At 39.5% G+C, this 16,055-nt stretch overlaps 1 protein-coding gene across 4 annotated transcripts; it reads left to right on the forward strand.

Annotated features, from left to right (window-relative positions):
* The first annotated feature begins 5,145 nt into the window (after nt 1-5,145).
* Nucleotides 5,146-15,626, forward strand: G6PC2 (glucose-6-phosphatase catalytic subunit 2). 4 transcript variants are annotated; one of them, XM_034644291.1, is made up of 7 exons: nt 5,146-5,368; nt 5,944-6,053; nt 7,935-8,049; nt 10,043-10,158; nt 10,952-11,172; nt 13,504-13,656; nt 15,577-15,626. In XM_034644291.1, exons 1-7 carry the CDS (start codon nt 5,151-5,153, stop codon nt 15,580-15,582), a joined length of 939 nt encoding a protein of 312 aa, XP_034500182.1. In that variant the 5' UTR covers nt 5,146-5,150; the 3' UTR covers nt 15,583-15,626. The 4 variants fall into 4 exon arrangements, with proteins under 4 accessions (XP_034500182.1, XP_034500180.1, XP_002916563.1 ...); XM_034644289.1 differs by lacking the exon at nt 15,577-15,626 and having other exon boundaries at nt 13,504-13,795; XM_002916517.4 differs by lacking the exons at nt 13,504-13,656; nt 15,577-15,626 and having other exon boundaries at nt 10,952-12,302.
* Nucleotides 15,627-16,055: the final 429 nt, after the last annotated feature.

The following is a 16,055-nucleotide window of genomic DNA, read 5'->3' on the forward strand; positions in this document are numbered from 1 at the left end:
GGAAAGGCCCAGGTGCAGATCCACGTTTTGTGAGAAGAAAAGCTCTTCTAATATTGGGGCCTCTCTTTAATAAAAAAGATATAAAATTATTAATATGCTGTACAACTCCCAGCAGCTCCCAGCAATAACCTGCCATACATAGCAGGAGTCCAGGCAAGCTTCCTGGGAAATCAACCCCAGCATGGGCTTGTGCTGGGGTCTATGCTGGTGGCTGGCACACAAAAAAACCTGATCCCTTATTTTATGGAGCTTGCCCTATGGCGCAAGAAAGAGAGATTAAACACATAAGATTGAAGCAAATACACAATTACAAATTATAAGTAAATCCCGAGTATGGGCTGAATTTCATCCCCCAGAATTCATATATTGAGGTCCTAACCGCTAGTACTTCAGAATGTGACTATGGAGATAGAGTCTTTAAAGACTTAACTAAGTTAAAGTGAGGTCATTCGGATGGGACCTAACCCAATATGACTGGTGGACATCCCAACAGAAAGATGACCATGTGAAAACACAGAGAGAAAATGGCCATCTGGTCAAGCCAAGGAAAGAGGCTTCAGAAGAAATGATTCCTGCGGATATCTGGGACTTGCAGCTTCCAGAATTGTGAGAAAATTATTTCTGTTGTTTAAACCACCTAGTCTGGTGCTTTCTGTGTCAGTCCTAGCAGACTAATATAATCCCTTAAAAGAAAAGAGTACTTGAGGGAAAGCACTGTCAAAGGAATGGCAAGGATGCTGACCAGAGACAGCATCGCTAAGAAAGTGCAGATAAGCTAAGCTATGAGAAGACTAAAAATGATGAACTGCAGGGACTAAAAGGACTTAGCAGATCCTGTTAAAAGGCAAAAGAAATCAAGGTGCTTTTACTTTAGTTAATTATACCACAGTCTATAGAACTAGATAGTCCTCAAGAGACAGTCGGTCTCTCTAAATTAACTACCTAAGATGAAAAACTAATGTGCAGCTAAATTCATCACAGTCTACAGACTCTGAGGGACTGAATGAGCATGAAGTTGAATTCTTAATTGTAAGACAAAACGTATTTGATGTCGTTCATACCCTGGTTTAGGGACAAGACATTTCCGAAGAAAATGAATACGATGAAATATGTAGCTTAAACACTTCTCAGAAAAAGAATAAAGAGGGGTAATGTCCTTCCTCATGGCTCATTAAAGAGATTATGGAAATTATAGAAACTGAATATGCAAAACAAAAAAGCCAGAAGCATAGACTCTGATTAGTCAAGGCTAATGCCTCATACCGAGTAGTGCATACCTGAATAAACTCATTTATCTTTAGTAAGCAAGTCTGTCTCTCCTTTTGACTCAGTGAATAATAAGAGTTACAGAATTATAGGGTAGACAAGGGATTCCCTTACTTCTCGTGGGATGCCACATCAATTACTTCTGACACACACTTACTCAATTTGTTTTGTGAGAGACTGAATTTTCAAATGGACAATGCCCAGACCAAATATGCTAACAGAATTCTGACCCAAAACCTCTGAAGCGATCTGCCCAGAGTGGTCAGGATTTGGCCAATGATGGCCAGCTTCCCTATTTTTTTTTTTTAAGATTTTATTTATTTATTTGACAGAGAGAGAGACAGCCAGCAAGAGAGGGAACACAAGCAGAGGGGGCGGGAGAGGAATAAGCAGGCTCCCAGCGGAAGAGCCTGATGTGGGGCTCGATCCCAGAATGCCGGGATCACGCCCTGAGCCAAAGGCAGACGCTTAACGACTGAGCCACCCAGGCGCCCCTTCCCTATTTTTTGCCCCAGCTTCCTACTCAGGACCAAACAGAGAAAACTAAATATGCTCCCTGAACCAATTACATAAGATGTGCAGCTTCTAGTTAACACATCTCCAGCTTGCCTGTGCCAATGACCTCCAATCAGAGCACACCTGAGGCCTTCTCTTATTTCCACTCTACAGCAAAGCTTTTCTACTCCCTGTCTGCTTCTGAACCTTTGTCAAATGAGAGTGGTGGTAGCTGACCCTTGCTATAGCAAACTCAGAATAAATAGCCACTGTCTGTTCTCATTTGAGTGGCTTTCAGTACTTGCATACTTGTCTGTCCCCAGAGAAGAAGATGTCTGCTGGGTTGCAAGGCTATCGGCAAAGGATGGGAATGAGAGTCAGTTTTAAGCTCTGAGGTGTCCATCCGAGTGCTACTTGATACGTCCTTCAGAGAAGAAGTCAAGAGACTGGACAGGTAACAGTAGCCACTGAATTCCCATAACAACAGTGTCCCTGCTGTCCAATGATGGGATAAGCCGTCCAAGAGAGGTTCAAAGTGGTGACTGTATCTATGAAGTTCTCCTAGTGCTCTGGCAGCTGGCCAGATGTGTTTCTGTGTCAACCAATTTTCTCTCAGGACTGCTTAGAAAAGCTTCATAGTTAGAATGATGATACAGGTGAATTGGGGGTCTGGGTAGTAGAAAACATTTGAAATAAGCTAGTCATAGCATTAGCTTTTATTCATTTTTGTCACTGTTTACAATCTCACCAATGTTGGCTTTGAACAACCTAGACACAACCTACACTAAGAAGAAGCATTGGTCTGGAAATAAAATTTAGTCTCCAAACAGAGCTCCTACGCTAAAGAAATGACCTGGGCCTGGTTGCTTACACATTTTTCCATCACTAAAATGAGGATTACTGAACTATTGTGAAGTTAAAATTGGATAATAAGAGAGAGTATTTTTTTTGAGAGAGAGAAAATTTTGGAAGGCAAATAATTGGAAGAGCATGAATGCAAGGCTTCTAAAGCACGACAGAGTTTTCAGCACATTTGATTTTATCCCAACACATACATCGTTCAGATCAGATTAGCACACTATTGGGAGAGCTGAGGGTGTGATTCTGGGCCTGCCAAGGAAAGAGCAAAACTCTCTGCTGGTGGGGAGAGCCAGTGTTCGCTGACTTCTTGCTGGTTCTCCTCTTACTGAAATGATAAGAATGATAAAAGAGACCGATAAGTCTCTCACTGTGGATAGAGATTAATATTCATTTTCTGATAGCCATTTAAAGTCACTTTCTGGGGACGCCTGGGTGGCTCAGTAGATTAAGCGTTTGCCTTCGGCTCAGGTCATGATCTCAGGGTCCTGGGATTGAGCCCTATGTCAGGCTTCTCACTCAGCAGGGAATCTGCTTCTTCCTCTCCTCTGCTTCTGTCCCTCCTCCCTCTGCTGGTGTTCACTTGCCCTCTCTCTCTCATATAAATAAAATAAAATAAAATAAAATAAAATAAAATAAAATAAAATAAAATAAAACAAAATAAAACAAAACAAAATAATAAAATAAAATAAAAATGAAGTCACTTTCTGAAAAATGACCTGGTGCCACTTGCCATCCCACTTTGACTGTCAAACCAGAGTTCTCATCCACAGAAACCAGGCTGCATTTTAATCTCCTTCCAGAAAAGCACCACAGAAAACTCGGTGAGGGATGTTGCCATGAGCATGCTCTGTTTTACGAGGCACAAATTTCAGTTGTCACCATTGCTTCACATCTTCTGGACCACAATAACAAGGTTGTATACAACTGTTAACAGCTTTATAAATTTCTCACCAGATTAGGGTTCTTTCATTCTAGATTCTCTGAAGTCTTGAGAAGATACATCAGTCAGTGTAAAAATTGAATTGAAGAAGAAAATCCAGTTATACACAATAATTTACATATTCAATGTCATTGAAGCTTCGTTCAGGTTGATTTTGGGCTTAAGGCTGAAAGGAGAACAAATGATGTATATATTTCTTTATAATAATGATTCTCAACCCCAGCTGCACATTGGAATCACTTGGAAAGTATTTTTTAAATTAGCCATGCTTGGGCCCATCACCAGAAACTTAATTTGTCTGGGGTAGGACAAAGATACAGCATTTTTAAAAACATCCAAAAAGATTTTAATGGGCACTCAAAGCATTTTCTCCAGGGGCGGTAACAGAGGCTGGATATGCGCATATAGACACTGGATTCCCATGATGATGGTGCTGTTTAATGATAGGGCAGGACTCCAAGAGAAATCCAAGGTGCCTTTCAGAGCCTGTGAAGAAGTCCCTTGGTGAGAAGGCCATGATGAGAGAAGATAAGGATCTGAATGGTAAGAGAGCAAAAACACTTGACCTACCTTCCCCCTCTGCCACCAGCTGGGACTTCATTGCTTTGCAGAGACTGTCGAACCTTGCAGACTTTGTCCTCTTAACTCCAACACCTCACTGCAGACTTGAACCCCTCTCTGAGCTGCCCTTCTGTTTATTCCCTATCTACATGTACGTTTGGGTGCTTTCCTCATATTTCTGCTGAATGCTCTGTTTTCAACGAACCATTTTCCTGATCGGTGAAAAGCCCTTTAAAGTTGAATTTTATCTTCCTGTCACATGAATGATTCCCCAGTGTTCCCAATTGTATTCTCTCGTCCATAAAAATGTGACTCATTCTTAACACAGTTCTATTACCCAAGTGACTTCCGTGTCTTTGTTCTTGCCTTACAGTCAAAAAAATAGGTTTCCTTGCGGATTTCATATATTTCATGTATTTCCTTCTCTGTTGCATATATGTCATAGTCCCTCTGCTAATAAAGAAATATCAAAATATTTTGATTTAAAAGTCCACATTCAGAAAAAAACCTGTCATATCACATAAATTTTTCATGCCCAGATGTTTACGCATCCATTTTTCTCAAAGACCCAATAAAATAGTCAAAGAGCCACAGTCTATTTTAAATTAAAATGCATGGCTTTAAGGGCTATTTGACATGCAGTAATTATTTGCGTAGTCTTCTAGCCAAGCATAGAAATTGCCAGTGTCTCTGCCCTTGAAGGAAATGAACTGTGCAAAAAATTTCAAGCAAACATGATCCAACCGTGCACACAAACGGGAGGTTGCATAAGAAATTCATTTTGTCTCCACCCAAATTTCCCCTCGACTTGCCACAGATCAGCATGTACTTCACCTCTTTGGCACCAATTAAAATCATCAGCAGATGAGCTTTTGGCGGAGGAGGGCTGACATGCCCTCTCACAGATGGTCAGCGTCACATGTTGCGGTAATGGCCGCACCCGCCATGAGGGTACTGTATAAAAACAGAGGGACTCAGAACACTTCATCTCCAATTGCTCTATGTTTAGAATTGCTTCTCTTTCGAGATGGATTTCCTTCATAGGAATGGAGTGCTCGCTATTCAGCATTTGCAGAAGGACTATCGAGCTTACTACAATTTTCTAAATTTTATGTCCAATGTTGGTGATCCCCGGAATATCTTTTCTATTTATTTTCCACTTTGGTTTCAACTTAATCAGACAATTGGAACCAAGATGATATGGGTAGCAGTCATTGGGGATTGGTTCAATCTTATTTTTAAATGGTAAGCCTTTTGTTTGTTTTATTTTTCGTAAAGCTTATTCTTAAATCTGTAGCTTTGGCTTAATGATCACATTTCGGATGTGTGTAGTTTTACTTGGAAAATCTTTCAAACATGTCAGTTAACTTGAAACACCTATTCATAAATAGAACTTACGGAAAGCATAGAAATGTATGCTTAATCTGATTTATAAGTAAATTCCAAACCCTGTAACACATATGCTGTGATTAAATAAATTAGTTAAATGAGCAGCACCATAATGAATGGATTGATAATTCCAGGGACCACTTGGACATTGCCAGTCTAAGAATCCAAAGTACCCACAGAAGTTTCCCTACAAAGAAAAAAGTCTCTTTTTATTGGAAACTAGGATGCCAAACTCCAAATGACTCCAAATTCTTCTTCCACATGTCATCCTCTATAATAAGAGACAGACCAGAACCCATAGTCTCTTAGTCATGATCTTTCCCCATCAACCCTCTGCTTGAGTCATTTTTATAGGAGAGATAGCTAGTCTTCAGTTAAGCAATAGTTGTGTATTTAAATATGTATGCGTGTTTATGTTTCTTTAAATACAGGTTATTGTTTGGTCATCGGCCTTACTGGTGGGTCCAAGAAACTCAGATTTACCCAAATCACTCAAGTCCATGCCTTGAACAGTTCCCCACTACATGTGAAACAGGTCCAGGTAAGCAAATACAGCAGCTTCAAGTTACTAAAGATATTCCAACAGAGTCATTATGTATGGTTATTACCTCATTACTATACAATATTATATAGGGTATTAAAGAAAATGTCATGGGTGAGGATGTTAAAAGTTCATAAGCATAAAAATTGCTAATGAAAAGGAAAGAAGTTTTATGAATTATCGTTTTGTTATTTGTAAAAGGGTAAATTGGGAGGCTACTTTCCAAATGATTTTATATTTTGCATTTATTTCTTGGAAGAATGCAATGGTTTGATTCTAAAACAAACAAAAAAGAGTTAGTTAGAAGGAATTCCCAAAGAACTGTACTAAAATCCTAGAAATGCTGATTTATCTGTTGCTGAGCAACTTTCAAAGTTATTGTGGATCTGACGATCTCATGAATGAGGTAAGGACTTCCTGGTTTCACTATTACAAGTAGAGATTATTTCTAATCTTAGAATTTTTTCTTTCAAACTTCTTCTTTTCTCTTGTATATATAGCATATAAGTAAACTTCTCTGGCACTTTCTTTTATAAGTAAGATTCTGTATGAGTATAAAATCTTTACTATGAAAGTTGAGTTTAAGATTATGAAAAGGGTTTAAAATATAAATATATATGTATATGAAAATTACATGTAATGTGATATTGTACCTTACCACAGTTTGTTACATAGCAAAAAATTCTTGCCATTTGGCATCCTGAAACTAACACTGAATATAGTGAATGTGTAAGATCTTAATGAGTTCTCTGAATATATTTCTTTCTTGCTCCCATAAAAGTATACATCCATCTATTTTATTATTTATCACACTGTACTATAATTAATTCTTTACATATACATGGCTTCCCCAATAAGCTGTCCCATCAGGACAGGGATAATGTGTATTTTATCTCTGTGAAACCAATGTGGAATGGATGGATGAATGGATGGATGGATAACATTCGAGACAATTGAAATGCTACTTTGGTTTATCCCAGCACTTCCCAGCATGTTCTACCTTCTAAGACATTTTCTGGAGGAAAAAGAGAGAGAGAGAGAGAGAGAGATTGTATTCTACATTCACTCCCTAAAGATTTACAACTCACGTAAGCATATAATAGGCTCTGAAAAATCCTGTATAAGATATAGCTTTGAAAGAACTAGATCTATCAAAAATAGATGGTCTTTCTTTAATGTAGTGTTTTTCAAAAACAGACTAGTGTTTAATCTAAATAAATCTCCACTTGGTAAAAACTCATGGGGAACATGAAAGTAAATGATTTTTTTAAAAAATCAAGCAGCATGGGAAAGACGTTCTGGAAGTAGAAAGGCTGCCAGGCTTGTGTCAGGATTGATGCCCTTTACAGCTTCCCTCTTCCATTTAATGACAAAGATACCTATTGCAGTGGCCAGCCACCAGGTAGGCCCAGACGTAGCCGCTAGTACATGGCAGTCCTTTGTAAGTCAGTTGGTAAAGCAGAACATAGTAATGATATCCTTTGGATGTTTGACTTTTCAGCCCAAGGAAAATAAACTGATTCAGGATCCAATGCAAGTACTTTAATTTTCTCATCAATTAAAAACAAATAGGCATGAAAGTCATGGAGGGCTGTGGTGGATTTTGGCGCAACAGCCTAAGTTTTTAATTAGCCTTGGACAGTTTGATTTCTGGCATTTGATGAACGTGAAAATATCTGAAAAAATTTTTCTTGGAATAGTGTTTTGAGGCTCCATTTGACTCGATTTATTTTATTTCTACCTATTTCTAAACATGACATGTAGCCTGTGGGTTTTTTTCTGAGCTATTTGTAACTTTCATGGCTAATATTCTACCGTCTATTTCTGATACTGATACTCTATTAACCACCTTTCAAATGGATCAGCACTTTGTTGTTGCAGGAAGTCCATCGGGCCATGCAATGGGCTCATCGTGTGTCTGGTATGTCATGGTAACAGCTGCCCTGAGCCACACTGTCAGTCGGATGGATAAGTCGTTGACCATTTATCTGCACAGGTCAGCTTTGCTCCAGTTTCTGTACCACTGGAATGTGAATACAGAATGCCTTTTCAAAATTTACTTTGGTATATTCGTAGTTGTTGAAATGTGCTTATTCTATTTGATCATAGCCAAAATAGCAAAATGAATAGAAAGTTAATATTTTGCTTTAAGATAAAGCTCTCATTAGCTCAGAGCTACTGCCATTATAAGATTGGAAATGTTTAATTGATTCATGACTCACTGGAAGTGCCTTTAGGTTTCCATAATACAGTAATCACTTTGGTAGCTCATATGTAAGTCATGTAAAATTATATAAGGAAGTATTTTTGCTTGCATATTCCTTTGTTTTAAGATTAACAAGAAGTTTGGGAATCATCATTCCCCTTGAATTTATCAGTTTAGAAAAATTACATTTCCTTCTTTGAATAGCCTATGTTTTTGACATCAATAACATATATTATAGCTTTAAAGACTATGCAAACTTTTTAATTAAAAACATTCTATAGGCAAACTTAAATTTGAATGTTGGTAGACTTAATGTTAGTAGAATCATAGTGTTCAGAGAGACCTGAAACTTTAATATAAGATTATTCATAATTCTTATAGGAATTGGGTGTTTCCTTCTCTTTTCTCCTGAAATACTTACCCATCATTAAAACAATTCCGAGCACCACTTTAATCACATATTATTAGGCTACTGAGATACATTTGTCAATTAATTGCTTAAAAATACTATAACAAATACCACTACATAAAAATTCTTCTAAAATACAAAAAAAATTTCCAAGATCCATCATACATCCTACTTTCGGGAGTAGTGTTGGACAATACAAGAAACCAACCACCAAAGAAATTTGGGTATTTTCAAAGTTTATTCTAAAGAGACCGCAACCTATACACCTACTAAGTTCGTTATCCAACCCAAAACAACAAGTCAAAAGTTATAATTTAAAGAAATTAACATTTCCAATCCATGAACACGTTTTCAAAAGAGAATCTAAATAAGTCTCACCTCTCTCTGTAGTTCATCTCTTCCTCAAGTTTCCAGACCCTGAGAAACATTTGTTTCTTTTTTTAATTCTATAATTCCCTTTAGGTTTTTATAACTGCAACATTTCCTTTGTCCATCGATATTTATTGAGTGTCTACTCCTTATCTTAATATTACCAAATCCCTGTTTATTCTTCTTCCACGTGGATAACTTCTGCTTACTTCCCCTTGGAAAGTCTCATTTCTTTCTATTAGTTTTTCTATAACCAGTTTGGTCGGGTTATCAGGAACAAATATTCAGCAGCAGAACCCCAAGGATTCCTATACCTGAATATCACTAATTCTTTATTAAAACGATGAGCTTGGACTTTAATATTTTTGTAAGCTCTTTGCAAACTGCTGCTTCTAATCCAAAGTCTAATATAATATAATGTCTAAGTCAATTCCCTTGTCTCTTATTTTCTATATGTCAAAAAACAAAGAATCAGGACTCTTGAGCACCTGTGAAATTGAACCCAATGAAAATTTGCCCTTGATGAAATACTCGTGTGATTTTCATCAGAGTGGTAGCTACCTCTCCAGGGAGTTTTCTTCAGACAAAAAAAAAATGTTGTGACAGAAAAGAGGAAGCACATACAACAGAGAGTAAAAGCCTATATGGTCCATGCTAGGTTATTCTGGATATTAGTGACTCCTTCAAATTTGAATTGCCCATACTCCATTAAAATAATTATCAGGATGCCAAATTGGCTTCCCTTTTTATAGCACTTATTAAAATCTCAGGATATTGCTCTGGCTAAGCTTAATGAATTGCTAAATGTAGAAACCTCTGTTAAACCTTTTCAAATCCTATGGAGCACATGAAAACATTTTGGAAAAAAAAGGACTCTAGAATCATAATGTTATGCCACAGTTAGATGGATTCCTCTGAGAAAGATCATCCAGTGTCCACCCCCTTAATTTTATGAGTGATACAATTTCTTTGCTTTTTACGTTTATATCTATTCTTCCATCGTAGACTGACCTGGTCATTTCTTTGGAGTCTTTTTTGGTTGATTCAAATCAGTGTCTGCATCTCCAGAGTATTCATAGCAACACATTTTCCTCATCAAGTTATTCTTGGAGTATTTGGTGGTAAATATGATCACTTACCTTGAGTTGTGTCATTGGAAACCTTTAGTGTCATTTGTTTTATGTCATCGGATTCTCCTGGTAGTCAGTACCCCAGTCTCAGGTGACTCTGTCAAGCCGCTGCTACTAAATGCTGCCCTGGGAGCACAAGCAGTTCACACACCTCTCAGATCCTCCATGTACACAATGGCACGGTCTCATGCGATGGCATAAATACATAACCTCTCAGTGAGATGGGGCTTCTCTGAAGTGTGACTAGTGCCATGTCCAACTCCCAAGCTATCAGCCCAGACAGGGGGCTTGTGTCTTGGTTTGGGGACTTCATAACGACCCTCCCGTCCGCACACCATGCCACCCTCTTTGATACACCTGACGTGATTATTACACGACCATGGACTTCACTGAGCAGCTGCTTTGTATCGCTGGAGTGGCGTTCACCATGACTGAGTTTCCAACATTCAGCCCCACAGACTTTTCAAAGGCTCTCTAGTTCATTGGCTATGGCAATTGAAATATTAATGCCAGCAGCTGCATCAGTGCTCTGCCCATAAAGTGTTTGCCACCCAGTGCCACGGACTCCTGAACGATTCACTTGCTCTAACATGGATGGTGAAAAGAGCATGGGGCAAGTATTTTAGCTATTGCCTAGGGAAAGGGCTTTGGAAAATGAGTAGAACCTAGCTGTCTAAAGCCTTTTATCATGAACACGGTGGTAAATTCTTTAATACTGAGAGGAATGATTCCGGAGGGGCTCAAGGGCACGTGGTCATCTTCAGTGTCTTTTTCTAATTCCCAGGCATGCTTGTGGCAGAGGCCTTTGAACACACTCCAGGCATCCAGACAGCGAGCTTGAGCACGTATCTGAAGACCAACCTCTTCCTCTTTCTGTTTGCACTCGGCTTTTACCTGCTCCTCAGACTGTTTGACATTGACCTGCTGTGGTCTGTGCCCATAGCCAAGAAATGGTGCGCCAACCCTGACTGGATCCACATTGATACCACGCCTTTTGCCGGACTCGTGAGGAATCTTGGGGTGCTCTTTGGCTTGGGCTTTGCAATCAACTCAGAGATGTTCCTTAGGAGCTGCCGGGGGGAAAATGGCTACAAGCTGAGCTTCCGGCTGCTCTGTGCAGTGACCTCGTTGATCACACTGCAGCTCTACCATTTCATCAAGATCCCCACTCATGCAGAACATTTATTTTACATCCTGTCTTTCTGTAAAAGTGCATCCATTCCACTGACCGTGGTCGCTCTGATTCCCTACTGTATTCATATGTTAATGAAACCAAGTGAAAAGAAGATTAATTAGAGTTTTGCAGGGGCTTAATGCTCTGTGGTCCCAGCATGACACACGTCCCCATTCTCCAGCAGAACCACAGAGCAGGGGCAGACAGGAGGCTTCCAAGCAGAGGTCACAAAATGGCGGCCACAAGCCCCACCCCACAGTATCTATGCTTAGTTTGGCCTTCCCTGTGGTCTCCACCCCCTTCCCATCCCCATTTTAAACCAGAAAATTTGACGTAAAAATCTAAATTTCTGTATTTTCTTGACAAATCTGACAATATGGCATCACAGGGCCTGCATTCCCACCTGGAAACAGTCTGTTGCTGAGCGATTGTCCCCAGTAAGAAGCAGCATTGTCCATTTTCTCATAGTCCCAGCGGGAGCCTCAGTATCAGTTACCTTCATCATAGGAAGATCAGGCCACTTATGGCTCCTGTGGGCATTTTAGTGGGAGCCCCAGTCAAATCCATCCCCTCAGTTCTCAGATAAGGAGAGGGAGTTTCATTCAGCCGTGAAAGCACTCTCTGTTGTCACACCATTGTCAGAACAGGAATTAGAACCCAAGTTTTCTCACATGTATTTCCATTACACTGTTTTATTTCTTAATTTTTAAGAGGTAAAAATCTGTTAAGAGTGAAAGCTTCTGTGATGATTGCCATGTAAATTAGTTGTTTTTCCAGAAATGTCATTAAAATCCCACATCCTGTTTGACACCGTGAGGGGTGTTGATGGGGCCAGCAATGGCTCTAGATATGGCTATATATCCAGGGGAAACAGGTCAGGTAACTGTCTGGACTTGAACTTCTGTTTAACTCCTGGTCTCTGTTTTACAGTAGTGCTTTCCAATATTTCAATAAATGCTGCTGAAGATGCTCTGTTTAAAACATTATTTACCAGTCTCTCAAAGCCAAGGAAATCCAGTGCTTTCCTCAAGGTCATGCTCCAACCCAAGAAAAACATTAATTGGGTTAATCTCTATGTATACTAAGCTGTGATGAAAATCTATAGCTTTATTTTGAGAAATTATTATTGAAAGAATATTAGTATTATACTAAGAATTTCTCAACAGGAGTTTTTCTTTTCTTCTTTTCCCTCATTGAATCTGATAATTCTGGACTTTAAGTTGATAATTATGTCATTTCAATCAAGTATATTTTGAGTCAGATTTTGCTACACATCTACTTACCTGTGGCCCACCACAATGTTTTACGTAACTCTTCTCAAAAGGACCAAGACATTGAATTATTTTAGATGATGATATATTCAATTATCCATAAATACTTATGAAAACATAACAGTTGAAGCAAGTACTACTTGGCAAAATATTAGCTGAGGATAACAAAACCTCTAAACATCAAAGTAATTGTTTCCTTTCTAAATGTATTTATAGAGTATATGCTGTTGCCTTTATAAAACACACGTAACAGCTTTGTCTTTAAAGGTAATTGAACTTGGTTTCAATGGTCAGGTGATTCCTAAGCAAGAAGCCGAGGGATGATGAAAGATTATCTCAAGAATGAAATTTGTCTCATGTTGATGGGATGTTTGGGGGAAAGGAGAAAAGAATGTTCTTAAGGTGGTGATCCTTAGTCATTGGTTCAGCTCCCCTGCCCCAGTGTTGTCCTCACAAGTTCACTTCAATCCTTTAACACTTTACAGTGCATTTGTCTCATCTCATACTCTTTCTGCACTTGTCAGAGAGCTCGTTCCTGTCTGGGATCCCTTTGTCGAAGCTTTATTTGAGATTAGTAATGTCAATTTGGAGGAATCCTCCATCTCAACACAGACTCAGACTGCTGTCACCAAGCATGAGAAAACTAGGGCGTTAAGAGCCAGGGGATTCTTCTCCAATGCTGACTCCACCATATATCCCTCCTCGGTTCCCAGAGAGAAGCTCTCTTAGCCACCCATAGTGAGCGCTCTCTGTTGGGTGACATGTGATCCTCAGAAGGGGAATAAGATGAGATGTGGGTTCATTTTCTGTAATTAATCCCCAACAATTCCACCCCTATCTGCCATAAAGCCTGAAAGTCCCCATGTGATGAGATTTCCCTCTTTGCTCTAGTTGAAGCCTCCTGGAGGGATCCATATGGTGGCAAATTGCTTTTGCAATGGAAACTGCTTAGGCAGCAAGAGGAACAGCTTCTCACAGCCTTGGAGAAAACGCCTCCCTTTAATAACGATGGAAAAGACTCTTCTTCCAATTTATTTGCCACACGTAAGTAGAATTGAGCTCATTCGACTCACTGTTAATATATCCCTATATTCAAAATGTCTACACATCTACATATTCAGGAGAAAAATGTCAATATTATGAGATTTCAGGATGAGAAGATCGAGACAAGCGACTTGAGAAACTGTCCAATCAAACATACAATTGAAAAGAAAAGCAAAGTAATTTATTATTGCCGAAACTAGCTCTCAAGACGAGTGTTGAATCCCTTTCCTCTGACAACCTATTGATTGGACATCTGCCTTCGAAGGTTAAATTGGTTCCTTCTCTAGACCTATTTCAGTATAACAGAAGGGAGATTTTGAAAAATACATTATAAGATGCCCTTGAAATTTATATTTCTGAATGCTTTATATTTATTTACAATCTGTAAATAAATTCAAGATCAAATAAATACATACATATACAAAAAACCTTGACATAAGAGAAAGTCAAAGACTTGGTTTTAAAATGTGCCTCATCTCTTAAGTATTATAAAACTGTATATTCTAGCACTCTTCAACAAACTTTTTACAGTGATGGAAATGTTCTGTATTTGTGCTGTCTAATATGGTAGCCACTGGCTACATGTGGCTCTGGAGCTCTTGAAATGCAGCTGATGCAATTGAGGAACTGCAGTTTAAAATTTTATTTACTTTAAATAAATTTGAATCCAAATAGTCATGTGTGTCTAGTGGCTACTGAATTGGACAGCATGGATGCAGTCACACAGTGATTTTCCCTGGAAAAAAAAAGGTATTTTTTTATATTGTCACCTGTCCATGACCCTGTGTGAGACAACATGAATAGTATTAACTCCTTTATTGTACATGAAAAAGGTGAGGCATCAGTGATTTGCTCATGTAACATGGACAAGGTGTGTTCATTCCAGCCCAGAAATCTTTAATTAACCCATGGATGTTATTTTCCAGATGAAAATAATAATAGTTACTGTTAACAAGGTCTAAGACATGTATGGTGACAGGAAAATCCCACTGTGAACTTTACATATAAAAAAAAATCAACTTGTGTGCTAACTGGCACTAGACATTTCTGGGGCTGGAAGGTTTGGAGTGTGCCTCCAGACAGTCAACAGTAGACTCCGCTGCATTTCCGGGGAGACCCCCCCCAGAAGATCTAAGATGCTCTTTGTGCCAGCATCCTTCCCTCTCCCTCTGTCCTGCCCTAGTCTCCCTGGACTCTTAGCTCTATGTTGCCTCAGATCTGGGGTCTAGGTTCCCTCTCTCTGCACTGTGTCCTAGAACCCTCGAAGGGCCACAATGTTGGGTAGAGTTTTACCCAACTCAAGACCACGTTCTGGAAGTTTGGATGACTTTCTGACCAAGTTGTCCTGCTTGTCTGGGTCTACCGCACCTGTGTGCTGCTTACTGGAACTTCTGTGTATATTCAGAAACTGGTCAAAAAAGGATCCCTAGGGTCCAGTTGCATCTGTGGATTTTGCCCTCATTGAGTGACTGTCCTTGCCCCTCTGGAAATGGTAGAATTTCTGGATGAATACATGAACCTTAGTGCTGCCAAGAAACCAAGGTGCCGTGTTAAATTTTTCCTCCTGCCTTAACTTTAACGCTTCCTGATGGTGATTTCGCACTGAAAGTAATGTGGTGCCACTTGTTAATTAAAAAAAAAAAAAAAAGGCTTCTTTTTTTTCTTGAAAAGAATTGTTAGCAGCAGGAGAGGTCTACAAGAAGCAACAACTCCAGAAACTTCTGCCAAATGACAGTGCCTTATGGGAAAATTCTAGGAATTAGAAGTGCTTCACTTTAGCTGTTCAAAGGACAAGTGCGGTCTCCGTCAAATTTGAGGCTGGTTTGGCGGGGAGTACTAATTACTGCCTTTGCTAGTCTTTGATGGAGATCACAGTAATGACTTGGGAGGAATTACATCTCATTTCTTTTGGCAGCACAGAAGTGATTGCTCTCAAGGAGGGAGAAAATTTGAAGATTGAGGTTATAAAGGTTAGTGTAAAGCCGATTAATTATTTTCTGTTTTGACTTTTTTAATTTCTTAGAATTTTTTCTTTTCTTCTAACATTCTGCCATGTGATACTGGAAAGGACTCTGTCTTCAGCTCAGACACCATGATATTTCCCCAAAGAGCACGACGTTCTGAAGGAGCTGCCAGGACAGGGGAAGGGAATGAGCGAAGGGTGGCAGCTGCTGTCCTGCCGGGTGGGGTTTGGGGCACAGATCAGGGCCCACCAAGAGGAGCGTGTGCTCAGGCAGCACCTCAGGCCCGTTTCCAGGGCTGGCTCAGGTGAGAGCAGAAACCATTTCCCTGGGACAATCTGCATGCTCTGCAGGAACAGCAGGCCGTATGTGGGCCTGGAAAAGAGAGCCAGAAGCCATTAAGATGAAGAGCTTCTTCCCTCCGCTCGCTAGCTGTCA

This window comes from Ailuropoda melanoleuca, chromosome 2, assembly GCF_002007445.2.
Source record: "Ailuropoda melanoleuca isolate Jingjing chromosome 2, ASM200744v2, whole genome shotgun sequence".
NCBI classification, from domain to species: Eukaryota; Metazoa; Chordata; class Mammalia; order Carnivora; family Ursidae; genus Ailuropoda; species Ailuropoda melanoleuca.

Coding starts and splice junctions, on each gene's coding strand:
- G6PC2 (XM_002916517.4), top strand. CDS start 5,151: ATGGATTTCCTTCATAGGAATGGAGTGCTCGCTATTCAGCATTTGCAG. Junction 5,369..5,943: donor TTCAATCTTATTTTTAAATG/GTAAGCCTTTTG, acceptor CTTTAAATACAG/GTTATTGTTTGGTCATCGGC. Junction 6,054..7,934: donor TACATGTGAAACAGGTCCAG/GTAAGCAAATAC, acceptor TTGTTGTTGCAG/GAAGTCCATCGGGCCATGCA.